Source organism: Lathamus discolor, unplaced genomic scaffold (assembly GCF_037157495.1).
Source record: "Lathamus discolor isolate bLatDis1 unplaced genomic scaffold, bLatDis1.hap1 Scaffold_104, whole genome shotgun sequence".
NCBI classification, from domain to species: Eukaryota; Metazoa; Chordata; class Aves; order Psittaciformes; family Psittacidae; genus Lathamus; species Lathamus discolor.
Window position 1 is genome coordinate 27,350 of NW_027069122.1, and position 22,384 is coordinate 49,733.

Genomic DNA, 22,384 nt, shown 5'->3' on the forward strand with positions numbered 1-22,384 from the left:
GGGTGTCCATTAGGTGTTGTGCAGGTGGTTTGGAGGTTTTATTTAGGTCTCTCAGGGGTATTTCTGGGTGTTATGGTGGTGTTTTAGAGTGGTCCACTAGAGCACGTTGCTCCAAGTGCCTTCCAACCCGGCCTTGAACACAGCCAGCGATAGGACAGCCACAGCTTCTCCGGGTACCCTGTGCCAGTGTCCCACCACCCTCAAAAGGAACAACTTCCTCCAAATGTCCAACCTAAATCTCCCTTTTCTCAGCTTAAAGCTATTCCCCCTTGTCCTGTCACTGCACACCATTGTAAAAAGCCCCTCACCCAATTTCTTGTAGGCCCTGTTTAGATATGGGCAGATTGCTAAGACGTCTCCCTGGAACCTTCTCCAGGCTCAACACCCTCAGCTCTTTCAGCTTGTCTTCCCCAGAGACCTGCTCCAGCCCTCAGAGCACCTTTGTGGCCCTTCATAATCCCATCATTGTAGGATCAGAAGAGAACAGAGGCTGGAAGGGACCCCAGGAGGTCTCAAGTCCAACCTGTCAGAAAAAGGCTCAGAGCAAGTGGTTCAAGGCTTGATTCAGGCCGAGCTGGAAATCCCCAAGGCCAGAGACTGCACAGCCTCTCTGGGTGACCTGATGCAGCACTTGCCTGAGCCGATGGGAACAAGGTTTCCTTCTGTCCTGGCTGAACCTCTCCTCTGTCACTATCCCCCATCACCTTTAGTCCTCCCACCAGGCACCATGGACAGGAGCCTGGCTCTGTATTCAGAGCTGGAGCAGCCAGAAAGCTGATTTCATTCCCCTTCATTCCTGCCATGTGAGGACGTATCAAGAGAAGAAGTTTCTTCAGGATCATTTATTCCCCTTAAATAAAGTGAGAGACCACCACTGACACAAAGTGTGTGGCTCACACAACACGAGTGGCTACTTAAGCAGGAACAGATGGAAACTGACATTTCTATGAAGACAACATCATCACAAATTGAACCAGGAAAACAAATGTAAAGCAGCAAAGACAGACTTGGCTTCTCATGAACTACACTGGGAGCCCTTTGCAGAGGACAGCAGGCAGTGTGTGGCTGCTGAAACACATCCAGTCACCAGCTTCCTCACAGCATCCTTGAGCGCCTGGTTCCTCAGGCTGTAGATGAGGGGGTTCAATACTGGAGGCACCAGTGAGTACAGCACTGACACCACCAGATCCAGGGAAGGGGAGGAGATGGAAGGGGACCTCAGGTAGGCAAACGTGCCAGTGCTGACAAGCAGGGAGACCACAGCGAGGTGAGGGAGGCACGTGGAAAAGGCTTTGTGGCATCCCTGCTCAGAGGGGATCCTCAGCACAGCCCTGAAGATCTGCACATAGGACACCACAATGAACACAAAACAGCCAAGTACCAAACAGACACTTAGCACAAGGAGCCCAACTTCCCTGAGGTAGGAATGTGAGCAGGAGAGCTTGAGGATCTGGGGAATTTCACAGAAGAACTGCTCCACAGCATTGCCTCGGCAGAGGGGTAGTGAAAATGTATTGGCTGTGTGCAAAAGAGCACAGAGAAACCCAGTGCCCCAGGCAGCTGCTGCCATGTGCACACAAGCTCTGCTGCCCAGCAGGGTCCCATAGTGCAGGGGCTTGCAGATGGCCACGTAGTGGTCATAGGACATGGCAGTGAGGAGAAAATACTCTGCTGAAATGAATAAGAGAAAGAAAAAGACCTGTGCAGCACAACCTGTGTAGGAGATGGCCCTGGTGTTCCAGAGGGAATTGGCCATGGATTTGGGGACAGTGGTGGAGAAGCAGCCCAGGTCCAGCAGGGAGAGGTTGAGGAGGAAGAAGTACATGGGGGTGTGGAGGCGCTGGTCGCAGGCTGTGCTGGTGATGAGGCCGTTGCCCAGGAGCGCAGCCAGGGAGATGCCCAGGAAGAGCCAGAAGTGCCAGAGCTGCAGCTCCCGCCTATCTGCAAATGGCAGGAGGAGGAAATGGGTGATGGAGCTGCCGTTGGACATCTGGTGCTTCTGGGCATGGGGCACTGTCAGAGGAGAAACAGGCAGTGACAGGTTACAGGAGACTGCTCAGGATAAAACCAGTTCATTTCCCATAAGATTTCTACAATCCCCTCAAGTTCAAATGCATTTCCCCATTCCTGGTGCTGGTGGCTGAGTGTCCTGGCAGAAGCACTGTGGCTTCAAGGACTCAGCTCTGTGCCGCTGCAGGGATTTTACAAAGCTGCTTTGTGAAAGCTCCTATACCCACGAGGGATGTCAGATGTATCAGAGGTTCAGTGCCTGCACTCACAACTATGAAGATGCTGGCTGCAGAGCAGAGCCTCAGCGTGACTTTGTTAGGAATTTCTCAGAAGTTTCTCATCTGACAAGTGCTATTGTAGGTGTAGAAATCCTATTTTTTGTAACTGCCCATGTGGTCAGTATTAGGACAGGACAGATGAAAGGGCTCAGCAGACCGTGGATTAGTGCATAGTCTGGAGAGCTGCAGAGTCCATCACTCTTGTTCCCAGCTGCCCTGCACTTGTCCTATTACTGCGCACACAGATAAATAGAGAAAAGGAGAAAGAATGAGATAAAGAACAACTGGTAGGGAGCCCTGCTGACTCAAAGGGCAGAACTTCACACTCCCAGCCCTTGGTGCAGCTGTGATAAACAGAGCAGGAAGCCAAGGACTCTGATGGCAGAGTGCCGACCCCAAGGGAAGGCTTTGTGCTCCCAAGGACCCTATGGGAGACCTGTGCCTGTCTGGGGGCAGGTCGCAAGCCCAGCAGGACAGGCAGAGCAGACAGGGAACTGCAGAGGAGATGTTCTAGTGAGACAGTCAGCTCCTTGCCCAGCACAGCATGGCCAGCAGCCACCTCCAGTGCCAGCCACCAAGAGAGCTGCCTGAACGTACCCTCGCCAGGGCCGGGCTGCACTTTCCCCCCACTCCCTGCCCATGTCTCTGCTGCCTGGAGCTGTCCCTGCCAGCAGCTGCTGCTCTGTGCCCAGCTCTGCTGCCTCTCAGGGCTCCCAGAGCCCATCCCATGGGCTGTGTGCTCAGCTCTGCCCTGCACACCCCTCCCGGCAGCAGGGCTCTGCCCAGGGGCATCTCTACCTGGGCAGCGGCTCAGGAGCAGCTCACACAAGTCCTGACAAGACGCTTGCTGCCTCCTCCAAAGCAGAGAAGTAAATTCCCAGCTCCCACTGCCCAGCCTGCCCACCAAGAGGGAAAAACATCAGAGCTCAGGATCCTTCCTTCTAAGGCAGACGGTGCCTCAGTGTCTTTCAGAAGGACCCTCTGCAAACGTGCTCAGAGCGATGTGGAGCTCTGAGCAGCCCTGACCCACCCAGCACCCTCTCCAGTGCACACAAATACTTTTCCTTTCCTGACAGGGGTTGTTCCTTCTCCCCCAGCTTCTCCCCCAGCGCCGTGGTGAGCTCCCGGGCAGGCTGAGTGCTTGCCCTGGCAGGCAGCAGAATCCCTGCCCAGCACACAGGGACCCTGCTCGCAAGGGCAGCGCTGGGCACCCCTGGCTGCACACCCACATTCACACCCTGCAGCCAGCCTTGGGACAAGGGACCTGCCTTGTCCTGGCCCTCGCAGGGCGCAGAGGGAAGCCCTGCTCTGCAGCACATCCTCCTTATCTACACAGAGAAACCAAGAGAGTGCTCCTGACAGATCCCATGGACTGTCCGAGGCAGCAGCTTGAGGAGATCCCTCCAGGAACCGCAGCTGCACTGCCCTGCACCCAGAGCCTTACCATGCACAGGGCTGGGAGTGTTTCTCCTGCAGGGAGCTCTCAGCATCCTCCACTGCCAAGTGCCTTTAAGCTCTCTGAGGCTCTCAGGTCTCCCCTGAGTGCCTGCAGGCAGTGCCCCAGCCCTGCTCCTGGGCAGAGCTGTCTCTCTGCAGCGCTGCCTGCTTGCCAGCATCTGTCTGCGTCCCAGGAGCCCGGCCCAGCTCAGCAGCAGAGGCCCAGCCCAAGGTGGCTCTGCCTCTGCCCCTCTGAGGTTCATCCAGGGCTCCCTGGGGCTCCAGGGGAACCCTATGGGAAAGAGCCTGAAGCAAGCACTGATGCTCCCTCCGTCAGCTGGAGACACACTGCCTTCCTGCAGTGCCGTTTCTGTGATGAGAGACAGACTTTGGTCTGAACATCAGCTTTTCTTAGAATTACAGAATCATTTAGACTGGAAAAGACTCTTAAGAACATTGAATCCAACCAATAACCAAACACTGTCAAGTCCACCACTGAGCCATGTCTTTAAGTGCTACACCTACATGTCTTTTAAATATCTCCATGTATATAAAAAGTCTTTTTATATACCTAAGAGGTCTTTTATATACCTCCAGGGATGGTGACACAACCACTTGTGCGGGCAGCCTGTTTCTTGTCCCATCATCAGACAGCACAGCCAGGCCAGCCCACGCTGGCATCTCCTTTACCCCTGCTGAAGGATGGGATTCAGCCCGGTTAGCTGAGGCATCTCATCCTGGGATTGTAGCCCTGAGACTGGAAGGGGTCTCAGCTCCCTCCCATGAACACCACAAACCCACACGAGGTCTCACTTCCTCCGAAGGTGAAATTGTACCACTGTGTAGATGAGGTCTTCATCAGAGGAGATTGCCCCACAGAGGCAGGGGAAGCAGCAACAGCACTGTGGGAAGCACTACACGATGTCAAAGTTCCACCTGGGCAATGTCAGAAACCAAGCAGAAAGCAGCAGATCAACGCTCCCACCCAGCTGGGTGTTGGCCACAAATTTACACATCCCAGTAGGGAGCAGCATGCACCAGTTTGAACCAGTACAGACCAATATAGGCCACTATGGCCCCAGATACTGCTGGGGGTTCAATAGACCCTACCGCAGGTCTTCCTGTTTGCAGCTGTGCTCAACTCCCAATCCCTCCCAGTGCTGCCACTACCTGCTGCAGGTGCTCCCAGTCCCTCCCAGTGCTCCCAGTCCCTACCACAGGTGCTCCTGCTCATCCCCCACACGGGCTGGGGGGATGCTGGAGGCTATGGGGGAGCTCATCCCGGTCTCTTTGGATCACAGCCCTGGAACCGCTGCTGCATGAGGTTGGTCCCTGCCTCTGTTCCCTGGCGGCACAGGCCGTGCTCATCCTCAGCAGCGCACCAGAGCGGCGGAGCAAACAAACCTGGACCAAGAAGCTCCGGAGACTGAAGGGCAGTGCCTCCACCGCCCCATTCCCTGCTCTCCATCTCCATCTATAGCATCCAGGCAGCACGGACACCCCAAACTCACCTTGCCCTGCTTCTCCTATGGGATACAGGGTCAGAGCCCCAAAAGAGAACAAAACCAGGCCCAAAAACACCCAAAACACCCCACACCCACTTTGCCCTGCTTCTCCTATGGGATACAGGGTCAGAGCCCCAAAAGAGAACAAAACCAGGCCCAAAAACCCCCAAAACACCCCACACCCACTTTGCCCTGCTTCTCCTATGGGATACAGGGTCAGAGCCCCTAAACACCCCAAAAAGAGCCCCAAAACAACCCCAAAACACCCCAAAACCACCTTGTCCCTATTCTCCTATGGGATACAGGGTCAGAGCCTCAAACCAGCCCCAAACCAGTCCCAAAACAGCCCAAAACAGCAAAAACAAAACATCCCCAAAGCATCTCAAAACCACCCACAAACCACAACAAAAACACCCCCAAGCCAGCTTGTCCAGCTTCTCCTATGACATACAGGGTCAGAGCCCCAAAACAGCGCCGAAACAGCACAAAGACAGCCCTCAAACACCCCCAAAACATCCCAAAACCACCACAAAACACACCAAAACCACCTTGTCCTACTTCTCCTATGGGATACAGTGTCAGAGCACAAAATCACCCAAAAAACACCCTAAAACACCCCTAAACCACCTTGTCCTCCTTCTCCTACGGAATACAGAGTCCAAAATGGGCCCCAAACCAACCCCAAACCAGCCCCAAAACACCCCAAAACCACCCCAAAACGACCTTGTCCTGCTTCTCCTATGGCATACAGGGTCAGAGCCCCAAAACAGCATCAAAACACACCAAAAAATCCCCCCAAAACCACCTTGACCAAAAAAATCAAATCCTCAAAACACCCCAAAAACACATTGACCTGCTTCTCCTATGGAATACAGGTCATAGCCCCAAAACAGTCCCAAAACAGACCAAAACCACACCCTAAAACCACCTTCTCCTGCTTTTAATATGGGATACAGGGCAGAGCCCCAAAACAGCATCAAAACACACCAAACCCCCCCCCCCAAAACCACCTTCTTCTGCTTCTCCTATGGTATAGAGGGTAAGAGCCCTAAACAAGCCCCAAAACAGCCACAAAACAAACTAAACACCCCAAACCAAAACCAAAACCACCTTGTCCTGCTTCTCCTATGGGATACAGGGTCAGACCCCAAAACAGCCCCAAAGCAGCACAATACAGCTCAAAACCTCCACCAAACGACCCCAAAACACTGCAAACCACTCCAAAACAACCTTGTCCTGCTTCTCCTATGGGATACAGGGTTAGACACCAAAACAGCACCAAAAAAGAGTCAAAACAGCCCAAAACAATACCCAAGACACCCAAAACCACCCCAAACCTCCTTCTCATGCTTCTCCTATGGGGTACAGGGTCAGAGCCACGTAACACCCCATAAACACACCAAAAACACACTAAAACATCCCAAAACAACCCAAAACCACCTTGTCCTGCTTCTCATATGGGATACAGGGTCAGAGCCCCAAAACGGCCCCAAAAGACCCCCCAAACACGCTAAAACACACCAAAACCACCCCAAAACCACCCCAAACCCACCTTGTCTTGCTTCTCGTATGGGATACAGGGTCAGAGCCCCAAGACAGCCCCAAAACTGCTGCAAAACAGCCCAAAACAGCTCAAAACCAAAACCACACCACCCCAAAACCACCTTAAAAAACACTAAAACACCCCAAAACCACATTCTCCTGCTTCTCCTATGGGATACAGGATCAGAGTCCCCAAACAGCCCCAAAACACCTCCAAAACACCCAGAAACCATCCCAAGAACACCCCAAAACCACCACAAAATTATCTTCTCCTTCTTCTCCTATTGCATAAAAAGTCAGAGCCCCAAACCAGCCCCAAACCAGCCCAATACCAGTCCCAAAACTCCCTAAAACTCCCCAAAACCACCTTGTCCTGCTTCTTTTTGGAATACAGGGTCAGAGACCAAAACTGTTCTGAAACACCCCAAAAACACTGAAAAAAATCCCCAAAACTCCCTAAACCACACTAAAAAAGCCTTGTCCTACTTCACCTATAGGATAAAGGTTCAGAGCCAGAAAATGCACCAAAACACCCCAAAACATCCCAAAACCACCCCAAAAACATCTTCTCCTGCTTCTCCTATGGGATACAGCTTCAGAGCGCCAAAACAGCCCCCCAACACACTAAAAAACTCCAAAACACCCCAAAATCACCTTGTCCTGCCTTTCCTATGGGATACAGTGTCAGAGCCCCAAAACATTGACAAAACAGCCCTAAACCACCCCCAAAACACCGCAAAACCACCTTGTCCTGCTTCTCCTCTGGGAAAGAGGTTTAAAGCCCCAAAACAGCAACGAAACACCCGAAAACACCCCAAAAACCACCTTGTCCTGCTTTTCCTATGGATTACAGGGTCAGAGAACCAAAACAGCCGCAAAACAAACCAAAATCACCCCAAACACCCCAAAACCACCCCAAAATCACCTTGTCCTGCTTATCCTATGGGATACAGGGTCAGACCCCCAAAAAAGCCCCCAAAACACCCCAAAACCAGCTTGTGCTTCTTGTCCTATGGGAAAGAGGGTCAGAGAACCAAAACAGCCCCGAAACACACCAAAACCACCTTGTCCTGCTTCTCCTATGGTTTACAGGGTCAGAGAACCAAAACAGCCGCAAAACAAACCAAAACCACCCCGAAAACACCCCAAGATAACCTTGTCCTAGGGTCAGAGGCCTAATAGAGCCCCAAAACACTCCAAAACACAGCAAAATCAACTTGTCCTGCTTCTTCTCTGGGATATAGGGTCAGACCCCCAGAACAGCCCCAAAACAGCCCCAAAACAGCCCAAACACACCCCCCAAAACCCCCAAACCACCTTGTCCTGCTTCTCCTATGGAATACAAGGTCAGAGACCAAAACTGTTTCAAAACACCACAAAAAAAAAAAGAAGCCCACAAAAATGCTCAAAACACCCCAAAACACCCCAAATTCACCTTGGCCTGCTTCTCCTATGGGATACAGCTTCAGAGCCTCAAAAAACCCCAAACCACCTCAAAACCATCTTAATCTTCTTCTTCCATGGGACACACTTTCAGCACACCAAAAAAGCCCCGACACACCCCAAAACATACCAAAATCCCCTAGTCCTCCTTCTCCTACGGAATACAGGGTCAGAGCCCCAAAAGAGCCCCCAAAGAGCCCAAAAGATCCCCTAAACAACCCCAAACAAACCCAAAACCATCCTAAAACACCACAAAAAAACACCTTGTCCTGCTTCTCCTATGGGATACAGGGTCAGAGCCCCAAAAGAGCCCAAAACACCTAAAAACCAACCCCAGACCACCCCAAAATCACATTCCCCTGCTTATGCTATGGCATACAGAGTCAGAGCCCCAAAACATTACTGAAACAGCCCAAACCCACCCCAAACCCACCCAAAAACCACCTTTTCCTGCTTCTCCTATGGGATACAGGGTCAGACCACAAAACCATGACAAAACCACACCAAAACCACCCTAAAACACACCAAAACTACCTTGTCATGCTTCTCCTATGGGATACAGGCTCAGAGCCCCAAACCAGCTCAAAACAGACCAAAAACACACCCAAACACCCCAAAACACAGCAAAAACCCCTCCAAACTACCTTGTTCTGCTTCTACTATGGGATACAGGGTCAGAGCCTCAAAAGTGCCCCAAAACAGCCCAAAATAGCTCAAAACAAACCCCAAAACACCCCAAAACAAACCAAAAACATCCTAAACCATAGCAAAACCATCTTGTCCTGCTTCTCCTATAGGATAAAGGGTCAGAGCCCCAAAACTGCCCCAAAACAGCCCAAAAGAGCTCAAAACAAACCCCAAACCACCCCAAAACATCCTGAAACACCACAAAAATCCACCTTGTCCTGCTTCTCCTATGGGATAAAGGGTCAGAGCTCCAAAACAGACCCAAAACACCCCAAAACTGCTCAAAATCAACTCTAAACCACCCCACAATCACCTTGTCCCGCTTCTCCTATAGCATACAGGGTCAGAGCCCCAAAACATTGACGAAACAGCCCCCAAAACCACCCCAAAACCACCCCAAAACCACCTTGCCCTGCTTATCCTATGGGATACAGGATCAGGACACAAAACCACGCCAAAAACACCCCAAAACCAACCTAAAACGTCCCAAAACTACCTTCTTCTGCTTCTCCTACAGTATACAGGATAAGAGTACCAAAACAGCCCCAAAACGCCACCAGAAAACTGAAAATCCACGCAAAAAACAACCCAAAACACACCAAAATGACCTTGTCATCCTTCTCCTATGGGATACAGGGCCAGAGCCGCAAAACACCCCATAAACTCCCCAAAAACACACTAAACCACCCCAAAACCACCTTGTCCTGCTTCTCCTATGGGATACAGCGTCAGAGCCCCAAAACACCCTAAACACACAAAAAACTACATAAAAAAAATCAAACACCCCAAAACCATGCCAAAACCAACCCAAAACAATCTTGACCTGATTCTCCTATGGGACACAATTTCAGTGCACCAAAGAAGCCAGAAACACCCCAAAAACACCTTGTCCTGCTTCTCCTATAGGATACAGGGTCAGAGAACCAAAACAGCCCCGAAACACCCCACAACACCCCAAAACCACCTTGTCCTGCTTCTCCTATGGGATACAGGGTTAGACGCCCAAAACAGCACCAAAATGGACCAAAAACAGCCCAAAACAACACCCAAAACACACAAAACCACCCCAAACCCTCCATGAGTCAGTACAGAGATAAAGTACTGGCCACTTTTCTCGTTCAGCGATGCTCAGGGCCAGCTGGTGGCTTTCACCTCGGCAAACTGACTCGATTCGCCCTCTCCTTCAGCAGTTCCTGCAACCTGTCGCCGAGGACTCCATACGGCTGCCTTCCATCTCCGATGCTTTCCCACAATACGGCAGGACCCATCAGTAAACAAGGCATACTGTTTTTCACTTTCTGACAGTTCGTTATATGGTGGGGGCTCTTCAGCACGCATCGCCTCCTCCTCTGCTGACATTCCGAAATCTTTGCCCTCTGGCCACTCCATGATGACTTCCAGAATGCCTGGACGACTGGGATTTCCTATTCGAGCGCGTTGTGTAATTAGTGCAGACCATTTACTCCACGTAGCATCAGTTGCATGTCTCTTTTCCTTCGTCTCTGATCTTCACCTGTGGCTGGAGTCTAAAAGAGGGTAAGAGCTTCTTTGCAAATGATTTTCTGCCTTTTGCGTCATGCAGATTTTTAATTCTTTATCGCTTCATCCATTATTTTCTCTTTTTGACAGCCTGTGCCTGCCTTACACGATCTCTATTTTAAAGCATGGCAAAATAAACAGCAGTTCCTCATTTGCATGAGCTTCTAGGACAGTGACAGATACTCTTGAGCTCTGAGACCTGTGCTTGTCTACTCAAAAGCCCCTGCTGACCACAGTGACAAAACCAGCTTTTTGTCCCCTTAATTCCTCTGCCGCCCTGCACAGGCAGCACTATGTGCAGCACCGAAAAGCAAGGTGCCCTGTAACTGGGCTCAAGTACCACAAGAACTTCAACAGCTGCCCAGATGAGCCTTTCTGCCGTCGTGGCATTTCCTTCATGTCAACAGCTTGGGCTGGGTTGGGTGCTCACAGGTTTTGGAAGGCACAGTTTGCGCTGTAAAGCATTTCTTATCAGTGATGATTCAAGAGCAAGAAAGAGCTCAGCTTGACCCAATCACACTCCAAGTGTCCATGGATGGCTCTCCAGAAAAAATTATGATAAATCTTTATACTTTCAAACTGTTTAAAACTGAATGGATGCCACTGCCAGGTAAGAGCCAGCACCTTGCGATCTTGCCACAGAACACTTTTCAGACTGGGGTTGTGATTTCACGGGAATGCTTACAATCTGCTAAGGTGTGTGTAAGAAATAGAACCACTCACAAGGCCTGCTTGGAATGATCATCGAAGGACAATCGTCATCACGTAGGGCTTCACCAACAGACTAAAAAGAGGAAAACCGGGAACGCTGAATACGTAGCAGAATTAACTACGTGGGTTTTGTTTCCCACACACTCTGAGAAAATGCCCCAAACTGGACTCTGTAGCCTCCTCCCCAAACTTGACTGGTGGACCTGCAAGACACAGTCATGATGTGAGAATCCAGCCTCTCAGTGTGATTTGGGAAAAGACTATTCTTAACTTTTCTAGTGACAAAAAAGAAAGACCTCTTCACTTTGCATCGGCAGATAAGGCAGTAATGACTGGGCGATTGCTCCTTGCCTCGCCCTTACTTTTCTCTTAGAGAGTAAGAATTTAACACAACTAACATAGCTGAATTGCAGGGTGGTTTAGAGATGGGAGAAATAACACAGTACATTTGAGTCCAAAATCAGTTCCACGAAAGACAGACTTCTTTTCCTAGCTAAATTACTGAGGAGCTCTACATAACACAGGAGCCTTAAGAACTGGTTTGAGACACTACTCGACTGCTGTGGAGCACTTAAGTACTAAAGGATACTTGCCACAATACCGCAACCACATGGGTAGCTGCAGATTCTCTTTAAGCAAATAGTAATCACTGAAAGAGTTAGGGATCTGATGTGCATACAAGACCTTCATCCCTTACCAAATCACTGAAAACATATGTATGGGACAACTCCTTATATGGTGAAATCAGAATAATTCAAAGCTTTGCTGTAGCTCAGGAAAATCATGCGTATTACACATTGCTTGATGAAAACACATGTATTCCATCACCTCCTGATACACGCAGACCTTGTGAGGACCCCTAAAACCAGGTCTGCAGAACTGCCTCAAGTAATTCCACTGATCGCGTTTGTATCTGTAGGAAGCCTGAACATCAGTGTAGGTCACAAACCTGCCTGGGAACTTTGAGACACAAAGCTGCAAGAAAAGAAGGGACACGGGGGTAGAGAAGGGTAAGGAAAGTCAGCGCAATCAAAAAGCAAGAGAAAAGGCCACCTGCAAAACTGCCCTCTTTTATGGAATTGCCTTCAGTAATGCTTACTGCAGCATTTGGGAAGGGACACAATGCACTTGCGAGTGCATTTTGAAGGATATGAATTTTTAAAACAAACAAACGTATGTCTACCTCTTAAGCACCATGATTAAAAGGCAATCTCGGTATTTCACTCACCTGTCTTATAGGGCACTGTAGGTTTATTAACACTACGGGGCTGGCACATTCCAGAATGCTGAAGTGAAACAAAATGGTCTTGTTCCTATGGAAGTGGACCTAAGTAATGTTATGATTAAGGGTGCTTGTACATCCTACCATTCAAAACCTGACAGCATGGATTGATATTTAAATTCTACCATTGTGATTGGTGATACTGCCCACACAAAACAAACAAACAAAAACAAACCCAAACAAATCCCAAGCAGACCCTGGGTCTTTCATGCCAAGACATCTCCAAAACCAGAAGCATTTGGTCTAAAGAAGTATGTGAGCTAAAGACTGCTAACTTTTGAGAAGGTGTTTTCACAGAACGCTTTTAAGCTGAAACAACCCAGGCACTGTTACAGGCATCTGTAGCCCTGCCTCTGAGAAGTGAGGTCTGTAAAACACCCCCGCAAAAACTCTGGGGCTCCCCTGCTTGCACTGAACACACTGCGTGTGCACTGCGGGCAAAATCACTATGGGCAAATGCTACACTGTGAAAGCTGCCTGTTTCTGCCTGGTCAGAAGGAGGCACCAAAATCAACCAAAAGCTCTTTACGGCTGAAACCTTAAAGCAGCTGGCCAGGAAACAGAACCATAATAATAGCATCTGCTCCTAACCCTGACAAACCTCCTGTGATGGAAAGTAGGGACAGCCTGAGGACTTTGCACCCCAGATCCTCACACTTGACAGCTTCAGGAATTTCACTGCACAGTCAAGTTCCCTTTAAAACTGGGGTTAGCTCAACTGCCTGACATTTTACAAGGTCAAACTGTTTTCACCAGGGTCCGTTCTACGGTGCACTGGTAACAAACCACGCATCCTGCCAAAACCGGTTTCACTAACATTAGCTGTGATTTCTTCAAATCCACAGAGTAAACTTTTGGACTGAAATGTCAGCGCTCTTCAACAGCTTCTTCACAGTGCTCATGACTACTCCTCAGTGAGACTGCTCTGAATGCTTGCTCCAAGCACAAGACTCAAAACACAGAGACTGCGACCACTTTCCCAGGAAAACTTCTCACACTAAAGCCTTAGAGACGCAGGAAAACCATAGTCCTGGGTTAGCCTTTCACAGTGCTTACTTTCCGGACGTCAGAAAGCCCTGACAATGGCAGCAGGGAAGGCACGACGAGCGCATCCCACACCTCCACTTTCAGGGACCAGAGGGACTTGTTCAGAGGGGCCTCCTGGCCTACTGCCACAAACACTCCTGCTTTCCCAGTAGGATGCGGTATGTCTCTTTTGGCCTGTATTTTTATGAGAAACTCCTCAACGTAGCCAGGACGCGCCAAATTGCAGTCTCAGCAGCTGTACTATTCTCCAGCTATCGTAGAGATGGAGGGACATTTGTGGATAGGAACTGGAAATCACATTGTAAAAAACAACCAAAGGGAAGTCTTGATTAACAAAGAGAAAGAAGGAATGGGAGTGTAACAAAGCAGAAGAAGGAATGGGAGTGGATGATAACAGAGACGCACGTCTGGCTACACACCACACAGTGCACGGACACTGTGGGTCTGAGGCTCCCAAACCCACCTGCCCACTGCTTCGTACTGACCTCAGAGGGCAGAAGGGCAAATTGGGAGTGAGAAGGGGAGCAGAGAAGGGGTGCAGTGAGGGGAACACACAACACAACTTTTGCTCCTAGTTTTTCCTCTTCAGGAAGCTGGCCTCTCCAAAACCTTCTGTGAAGAATCTCAGAGGGTGGAACAGGTCTTCTTACACCATTTAGTCTCTTTCCTCTGTAACAAAAAACTTGGGAGGATATGAAGTCCTAGCTCTGCCTCTGTTCCACTCCCCATCTCCTGCTCCTTCCCTTCTGAATGCCCCTTGGACAGAGGCTTCCTCATGTTTTCTCCCCCTTAGTAAACTACATGGGAAAAGAAAGAAAAAGCAGAGAGCTGTTGCCAAACACTAGCTTCAGGTTTGCTTCCAGCAGAGCCTCCAGCTTCCTGACAGAAACAACGGCATAAAGGGTGCCTAATACTTACTTTCTAAAAGGGAGAAGTTGAGGGGAAAAAAACAAACTGCCTTTACAATTCTGTGTCATAAAGCACTTATATTTTCCAGAGGAAACATCGATGCAACATCTTTCCTTCCTGAGCAGCTATTTCCATGCAGAAGGGCTCTGTTGAGATCAACGGATTCATTTCACTCTCACAATTCAGGATTTAAAAGCACTGGGAAAGAGAGACAAGCAAAGCAAGCCACTCAGCAGGTATCCCAGGGAAGCTGTGCTTACAGCTGCCTGCTCCCACACCTCTCAGTCTCCTCTCTACTGCCACTGCCTAAACACCAGAAATAAAACCCCAAGAGCTTCTCCTTCTGGTCTTTTCTGTTACTTGGTGCATGTTGAGAACAAGTAAGAACCAGGCAGCAACGCTTTAGGACTACTCTTGCTCCATGGTGGATAAACGAATTCATGATCCAAACTTGGGTAGTTAGAAGCTGTGCCCTTAGTGATGTCATCTATAAGCTACGTTGATCCTTTACCAAAAAGATCCTCTGAATGATGAAAACAACTGCATTTACTGTGAGGGTGGGGAGGCCCTGGCGGTGTTCAAGGCCAGGTTGGACGAAGCCTTGGGTGGCACGGGCTACTGAGTGGTGTCCCAGCCTGTTGGAAGTGGATGATCTTAAGGTCCTTTCCAACCAAAACCATTCTATGATTCTATGAAAAGAAAATGGCAGGTTCCCAACGGGGAAAAATCAGGCATGAGAGAGAAACACTGCTGGCTTTGCATATTGGGGATGAGGCTTTGCAGTATTAATGTTTTGTAATACTAAGACTTTGAATATTGGGGCTGGGGCTAAGTTGCTAAGGGAACGAAACAAAGGGTTTGAAATACCATGACTTAAACAGGCACGCTCTGTGCTTAAAGACAACGTCATCTTTGGGCAACAGACATGCTCTGTGGTGCAAAAGAACGCTATTCTTGTACAGCCTATGAAGCTAAACCGCTGCAAACTGCTGGTTTAATATTCACAATATTAAAGCTTTAAGATCAATATTAAGGCCTTGCAATACTAAGATTTTTCAATACTGGCCATGGGGCTAAGTTACTAAGGGAACAAGACAAAGGGTTTGAGACACCATAACTTAGAAAGACACACTCTGTGGTTAAAGACAGGATCGTCTTTTGGATGAAAGACAAACTCTGTGGTTAAAAACAATGTCTTTGTACAGCCTGGGAAACTAAGCAGGTGCAGGCTGGTTACACAGGAAGTTGGGGTACCACATCTCTGCCAGAAAGTTACCAAATCAAACCATAAAAGGAGATAAATAAATAAGAGGAAGGGGCGTACGAAATCGAGTAAGGGACCTTCAAGCTCCTCCAGCTCCAACCCCTGCCACGGGCAGGGACACCTTCCACTGGAGCAGCTTGCTCCAAGCGCCTGTGTCCAACCCGGCCTTGAACACTGTCAGGGATGGGGCAGCCATAGCTTCTCTGGGCACCCGGTGCCAGAGCCTCACAGGGAAGAGCTTCTGCATCATATGAAATGAAATTAAATCCTGTTTCCACTTGTTACCTTTGTGTGTCTTGAAATTGTTTCTGGAGCTGAAAAAACACTTGAGCTTTCAGGCAAACAACAGCCTCATCATGCGATTCATGGCAGTGAAGGGAACGGCACAGCCCAGCACAGCCCAGCAGAGAAACATAGAATAGTTTGGATAGGGGGGGACCTTAAGATCATCCAGTTCCAACCCCCTGCCATGGGCAGGGACACCTCACCCTAAACCATGTCACCCAAGGCTCTGTCCAGCCTGGCCTTGAACACTGCCAGGGATGGAGCATTCACAACTTCCCCAAGCAACACATTCCAGTGCCTCAACACCCTTACAGTAAAGAACTTCCTCCTTATATCTAACCTGAACTTCCCCTGATTAAGTTTGAACCCATCACCCCTTGTCCTGTCACTACAGTCCCTAACGAAGAGTCTATCCCCAGCATCCTTATAGGCCCCCTGTAGATACCGGAACGCTGCTATGAGGTCTCCACACAGTTTCTCTTCTCCAGGCTGAACACCCCCAACTTTCTTACCGTCTTCACAGAGGAGGTGCTCCAGCCCCTGATCATCCTCACAACCCTCCTCTGCACTTGCTCCAACAGCTTCATGTCCTTTTCATCTTGAGGACACCAACACGTGCTGTAGCACAGCATAAGACAGCACAGCACCTCATGGAATGTGATGGCATAGCAAAGCATGCCATAGTACAGCACAGCACAGAACAGCATAGCACAGACCAGCAAAGTATAGCATAGAATCGCATGGGATGGCATAGCACAACATAGCACAGCAGAGCAGAGCAGAGCATAGCACAGACCAGAAGAGCATAGACTAGCTCATTGGAAGGGACCTACAACCACCACCTAGTCCAACTGCCTGACTAATTCAGGGCTGACCAAAAGCCAAAGCATTGTCCAAATGCCTCTTCAACACTGTCCTGGGTTTACCAGGAGCCGTTTTGCTCCTTCTTAGTAACTGGTGCAAGCTCTGTGTTTTGACTTCCAGCCTGGGCAGAGAGCTGACAGCCTTGGGGCATCAACCACCTCTCTAGGAAGCCTGTGCCACCCCCTGAACACCCTCTCTGTGAAGAAATGCTTCCTTCTATGAAGTGCGAACCTCCCCTGACTCCCAGGTCTCCTGTCCCTGGATCCCAGGGAGAAGAGATCAGCACCTCCCTGGGCTTTTAGATCCTGACAACAGTTTTGCTTCTCTTCGTTTACCAGCATGTGTATAAACTCAAACCAGTGTTCATAGACAAAGTACGCATTCATTTAGCCTTGTGGATTCCCTGGCATGCCTGGATTCCATTTCTAAGTAGCATCTTGCCATAAGGTGACACAGAGGTCTCCAAAAAAAAACCTGAAAAGAAGGAAAAGCTCTGGAGTCAAAGGGAACACACAGTTAGAACTGACTGAAGTAAGTGAAAGGCAGAGCAAAAGCATCCCCTTCCTGTCTGCTCCGACTGTACCTGGTTCGGGTTATGGGGAGCCACAGGGAGGGTGGAAGCCTCTCATCTCTCTTTACAAGTGTTCTCTCTCTTGCTGTAAAAGCACTGCAGGCTCAGGTGCTTCTGGTGTCAGAGCCACACTTGGTGTGATTCTTAAAGCCAATCCGCATCTGGTCTGAAGTGGGGGGAGTAGATTTTAGTTTTCTTTCTAATACACATATTTCTGTATGTGTTTTAGAGCAGAACCTGGAGCTTGGTGTGGTGGGCATAAATCCCTGGAAAGCTTGCCAATTATTGCTGCACAGCTGTCCTGGGTTCAGCTCTAACAGTTCTCTTCCTCCTTCTTAACAGCCAACCTCAAAGGAGTTCAGATTTTTTTATAAAGGGTGCACAAAAGCTTTGATTATTTTTTCATTGTCTCACCTTTTGGTGTTTAGGTTTTGTTGTTTTGTTTTCTTGGGTTTTTTTTTTTTGTTTGTTTGTTTGTTTTGGTTTCTTTTGTCCCAATTCTTGTGCAGTATTATCTTAGGGTTGTATGAAACCTTCATGGAGATCCTACTGCCCTGACAGCAGAGTATCCCCAGATGCGCTGGGGAATCCCAAATGTGGTTGTACACAGGGTTCTCACACCCTTCAAACAGTCACATACCACACACTTGGACTAAGCACTAGCACCCTCACTACCAACTACTAGTCCTAGTCAAAGTCTGCCAGGCGCTCATGCTGCTTCTGCTGCGGTCCTGCTCTTGTCTAGTGATGCAGATGTCCCTGGACCAGTCCTGCAGGAGATACTGATTAATGCTGTGCGGGACTGTGGGAGGGTTTCAAAGTCATGCTGGAGGGGCTGGGACTCTGCCACTGTTTCTGCTGTGCTGCAAAACCCCTTCTCCTTTACAGACAGCTCTAAGATACCCGAAAGAAAAGTCCTAGATCCAGGGCTGGCCTGAAGCTTCCAGTAAAAATCCACTGCCTCGTCACGTTACAGTGCACATGGAAACATATAGACACACATATACAAATAAAAGAGATGTGGCACTGCAGCCACTCCAACCCCTACAACAGGCACCGCAACTACTACCTCAGCAAGAGGTGGCACAGCTATTTCAATGCCAGCAACAGGCACTGAGGCTACTCCAACGCCTGTGACAGGCACTGCCCAAAGGTGACTGACGAGCTTTTGGTAGCGCTGTCTTGGAGACAGAGGAAATGCAGCAGCTCTCCGCCTTGCCTGGTCTCTCACAGGATCCTTCTGTGGTGGGGTTGATGAAGGTAGAACAGCAAGTGCCCATCACCACCACAGCAGTGCACCGGCGGCAATATGGCACCAACCGATACTCCCTGATTGCCATCCAGGAGCTGATCCATTGATTGGAGAGCCCAGGAGTGCTCAGCAGGTCCCACTCACCCTTTAATAGCCCCACAGGGCCCGTGCACAACCCACATTACAGTCTGATTGTAAGCTCTGTCAAGTGACCCAAGGAAGAACAATTTCAAATGGGGCCCTGAGCAACAACAAGCCTCTGAACAAATTCAACAGGAGATAGTTTATGCCCTTGGGCCAGTCCGGACTGGGCAAGATGGGAAATGTGCTCTGCACCCCAGCCGCGCAGAATGGGCCTACCTGGAGCCTCTGGCAGAAAGCTCCAGGGGAGACTCGAGGTCGAACCCTCGGCTCTTGGAGTCGGGGACACACAGGATCCAAGGCTGGTTGTAGCCCACCTGAACAAGAGATACTGGCAGCCTCTGAAGGGGATCGAGCTGCTTCAGAAGTGACTGGCGCTGAAGCACAGCTCCTCCTGGCACCCCGCTTGCCCGTGCTGGGCTGGATGCTCAAAGGGAAGGCCTACACGTCATACAACTGATGCTACAGGGATTAAGGAAGGGGGTTGCACTGATGACACAACGAGCTCAGATAGAAATCCCAGTTGTCCAGGAATCCTGGAAGTGACCGTGGACTGGCCAGAAGGCACCGATTTTGGAATGTCACCAGAGAACAGATGCTGAAGAAGCCCCACCACATAATGAATGAGAAAAATCTCCAGTGCTTTATCTCTACTTCCTCATGGATGGTGGCAAGTGCCCTGTGGGGGTGGTTGCAGTAATGGAAGCAGAGCAACTGGCAGCGCAGAGGGAAACCCATCTGGGCTGCTGCACTGTGGCAAGATATCGCTGCCCAGATGCAGAACCTGGTGGTGAAGGTATGCCATGGAGATGCTCATGTACCCAAGAGTCGGGCCACTGAGGATTATCAGACGATGGCTGAAGTACAAATACGGGGAGGCCTGGCACATTCGCTGTATCACACTCCCACCAACCCACCAAGGCAAGCGCCGTGTGCTTACCGTGGTGGAAGCAACCACCGGGTGGCCGGAAACATACGCTGTGCCCCACAACACTGCCCGGAACACTATCCTGGGCCTTGAGAAGCAAATCTCGTAGCAACACGGCACCCCAGGGGGAACTGAGTCAGACAATGGGACTCATTTCCAGAACAACCTTAGACACACCTGGGCCATGAGCATGGCATTGAGCGGCTATATCACATCCCCCACCATGAACCAGCCTCTGGGAAAGTCCAGTGGTACAATGGGCTGCTGAACACCACACTGAGAGCAACGGGTGGTGGGACTTTCAAACACTGGGATACACTTAGCAAAGGCCACCTGGTTGGTCAACACCAGAGGAGCTGCCAACAGGCCTGACCCAGCCCAGTCACAACTTTTACATACCATAGAGGGAGATAAAGTTCCCGTGGTGGCATAAAGGGTGTGCTGGGGCAACCAGTCCTGGTTATCGCTGCTTCGAGCAAAAGAAAACCCGCTTGTGGGATTGCTTTTGCTCCAAGAGCTGGGGGCATTTGGTGGGTATTGCAGGAGGATGGGGAAGTCCGGTGTGTACCTGAAGGAGATCTGATTTGGGGTGAAAAGAGCCAGTGAATTGAACTTTATGATGCTGTCTAATACTGAATTCCGTGATCGCCTCCATGGCGGCTGAACACCCATCACTGCGCGGGACACCTTGTGGCCTCTGTCCCCACTGCTCTGGGTTTGAGGATCTGAACCTGACTCCCTTGATCACCACACTGATGAAGAATGGACTTTGATCCGAATGGACAGGTGCCGCGGTGATGGAATCGGAACTGGCTTCAGCATCCAACAACCCAACACCACACCCCATCCATCTTTCCTGCCTGGAGACACTGCTATGGCAGATGGAGCCCCAAGCCATGGCCTGAATGAATTCAACGGACTTTTGTAGGGATGGTCCGTAGACTAAGGGAGTGATATCTCTGTGGGGGTGTGTAGATATATGTATATGTGTAAGTCTCAAAAGACGGGAAAGATGACGGTGGGAAGCGGGAGGCCCGGCATGACACAAATGCTGTGGAATAAGGGGTGGATACTGTCCTGGTTGTGGCTGGGACAGTGCTCGTTTGCTTTCTAGTACCTGGTGCACTGCTGTGTTTTGGCTTTATTCCAAGAGCAATGCTGACAACACACTGACCTTTTAGTTGTATATAAACCGGGGGGAGTTATTCGGAAGGGGAGGATCACTGCTCGGGTCGGGCTGGGTATCAGTCAGCGGGTGCTGAGCAAGTGTCTTGGGCATCACTTGTGTTTATTGGGCTTTTTTTCCTTTTCCCTTTCTTTCCTCTCCTCTTGTTTTTCCCGTTACCATTATTACCACTATTACCAGTACTAGTGCACTGTGCTTCGGTTATTAAACTGTTCTTATCTGCACCCTCGGGGTTTTCATCCTTCCGTCCCTCCTCCCCATCCCGCCCCAGGAGCCAAAACCTGGCTCAGGGTCAGCGGCACCTCTGCCCCCTCCTGGGTGCCGGGGATCGGCTGCCCCAGCAGCACCTCCCCCCGGGGGGAAACAGCCCCCAGGCCCTCCACAACAGCCCCGCTCCATCCCCAGGGCCGTGTGGCCGGGGCGGGCACGGAAAGGTCCGGGAACCCCCACAGCTCCAGCCCCCACGGCCCGGGCTCGCAGCACCCCATACTCCCAGGCAACTCGCAGCCCCACTGCCCAGCGCTCGCACCCGCCCCCCGCATTCCCCAGCACCCCCGCAGCGCCCGGCCCCACTGCCCAGAGCCTCGGGGGGCCGCAGACCCCAGCCCCGCTCCCCGGGCTCTGCAGCGCCCCCCAGACCCGCGCCGCGCCCGCTCGCCCTCACCCCGCGCCCGCTCGGCCGCCGCCATTGCCGGGAGCAGCTCCGCCTCACGCCCTGGGCCCGCCTCCGCCAATCAGCGCACGGCTCCCCGCGCGGGGCGCGCTGGGAGCTGTAGTCCGGGATCCGGCACATGCGCAAGGCGCAGCCGGTACGAGGCAGAGGGGAGGGGGCGCAGCTGGACCCCCGAGCGGGATCCCACAGGCACCGGATGGGCTGGGGCGAAGGGACCTGGAAGCTCCTCCAGCTCCAAGCCCCTGGGTCCAACCTGGCCTTGAACACTGCCAGGGACGGGGCAGCCACAGCTCCTCTGGGCACCCTGTGCCAGCGCCTCACACCCTCACAGGGAAAACCTGCCTGAGATCTCATCTCAATCCATCTTTGTGGAAAGGAAAGGAGGAAAGGAGGAAAGGAGAGGACAGGGGAGGACAGGGGAGGGGAGGGGAGAGAGGAGAGGGAAAGGAAAGGAAAGGAAAGGAAAGGAAAGGAAAGGAAAGGAAAGGAAAGGAAAGGAAAGGAAAGGAAAGGAAAGGAAAGGAAAGGAAAGGAAAGGAAAGGAAAGGAAAGGAAAGGAAAGGAAAGGAAAGGAAAGGAAAGGAAAGGAAAGGGTGAAATAAGAACTCACTCCTCTAAACAAGATAAGAAGGTTTTATTGAGGGACAAAGTCAATAAAGCAAAAGCAACAGTGCTGGGCGCATGACAGTAACCAGAGGCACAAGTGATTAGTATTTGTTACAGGTTTATATACTTTCACTCTTACGTTAGTCACATACATATTCATAATTCCCGTGTACAGGCAAGGAATATTATAACTAGCTCCAAGAACTTGTTATCATAGGTCTCCT

General features: G+C 50.5%; 1 protein-coding gene across 1 annotated transcript; it reads right to left on the reverse strand.

Annotated features, from left to right (window-relative positions):
- Positions 1-1,003: 1,003 nt before the first annotated feature.
- On the reverse strand, positions 1,004-21,580 carry LOC136006231 (olfactory receptor 14A16-like). The gene is made up of 2 exons (XM_065664283.1): positions 21,546-21,580; positions 1,004-1,941 (listed from the first exon to the last, which is right to left on the reverse strand). The coding sequence occupies exons 1-2, from the start codon at positions 21,568-21,570 to the stop codon at positions 1,016-1,018; spliced, it is 951 nt and encodes a 316-aa protein (XP_065520355.1). The 5' UTR covers positions 21,571-21,580; the 3' UTR covers positions 1,004-1,015.
- Positions 21,581-22,384: the final 804 nt, after the last annotated feature.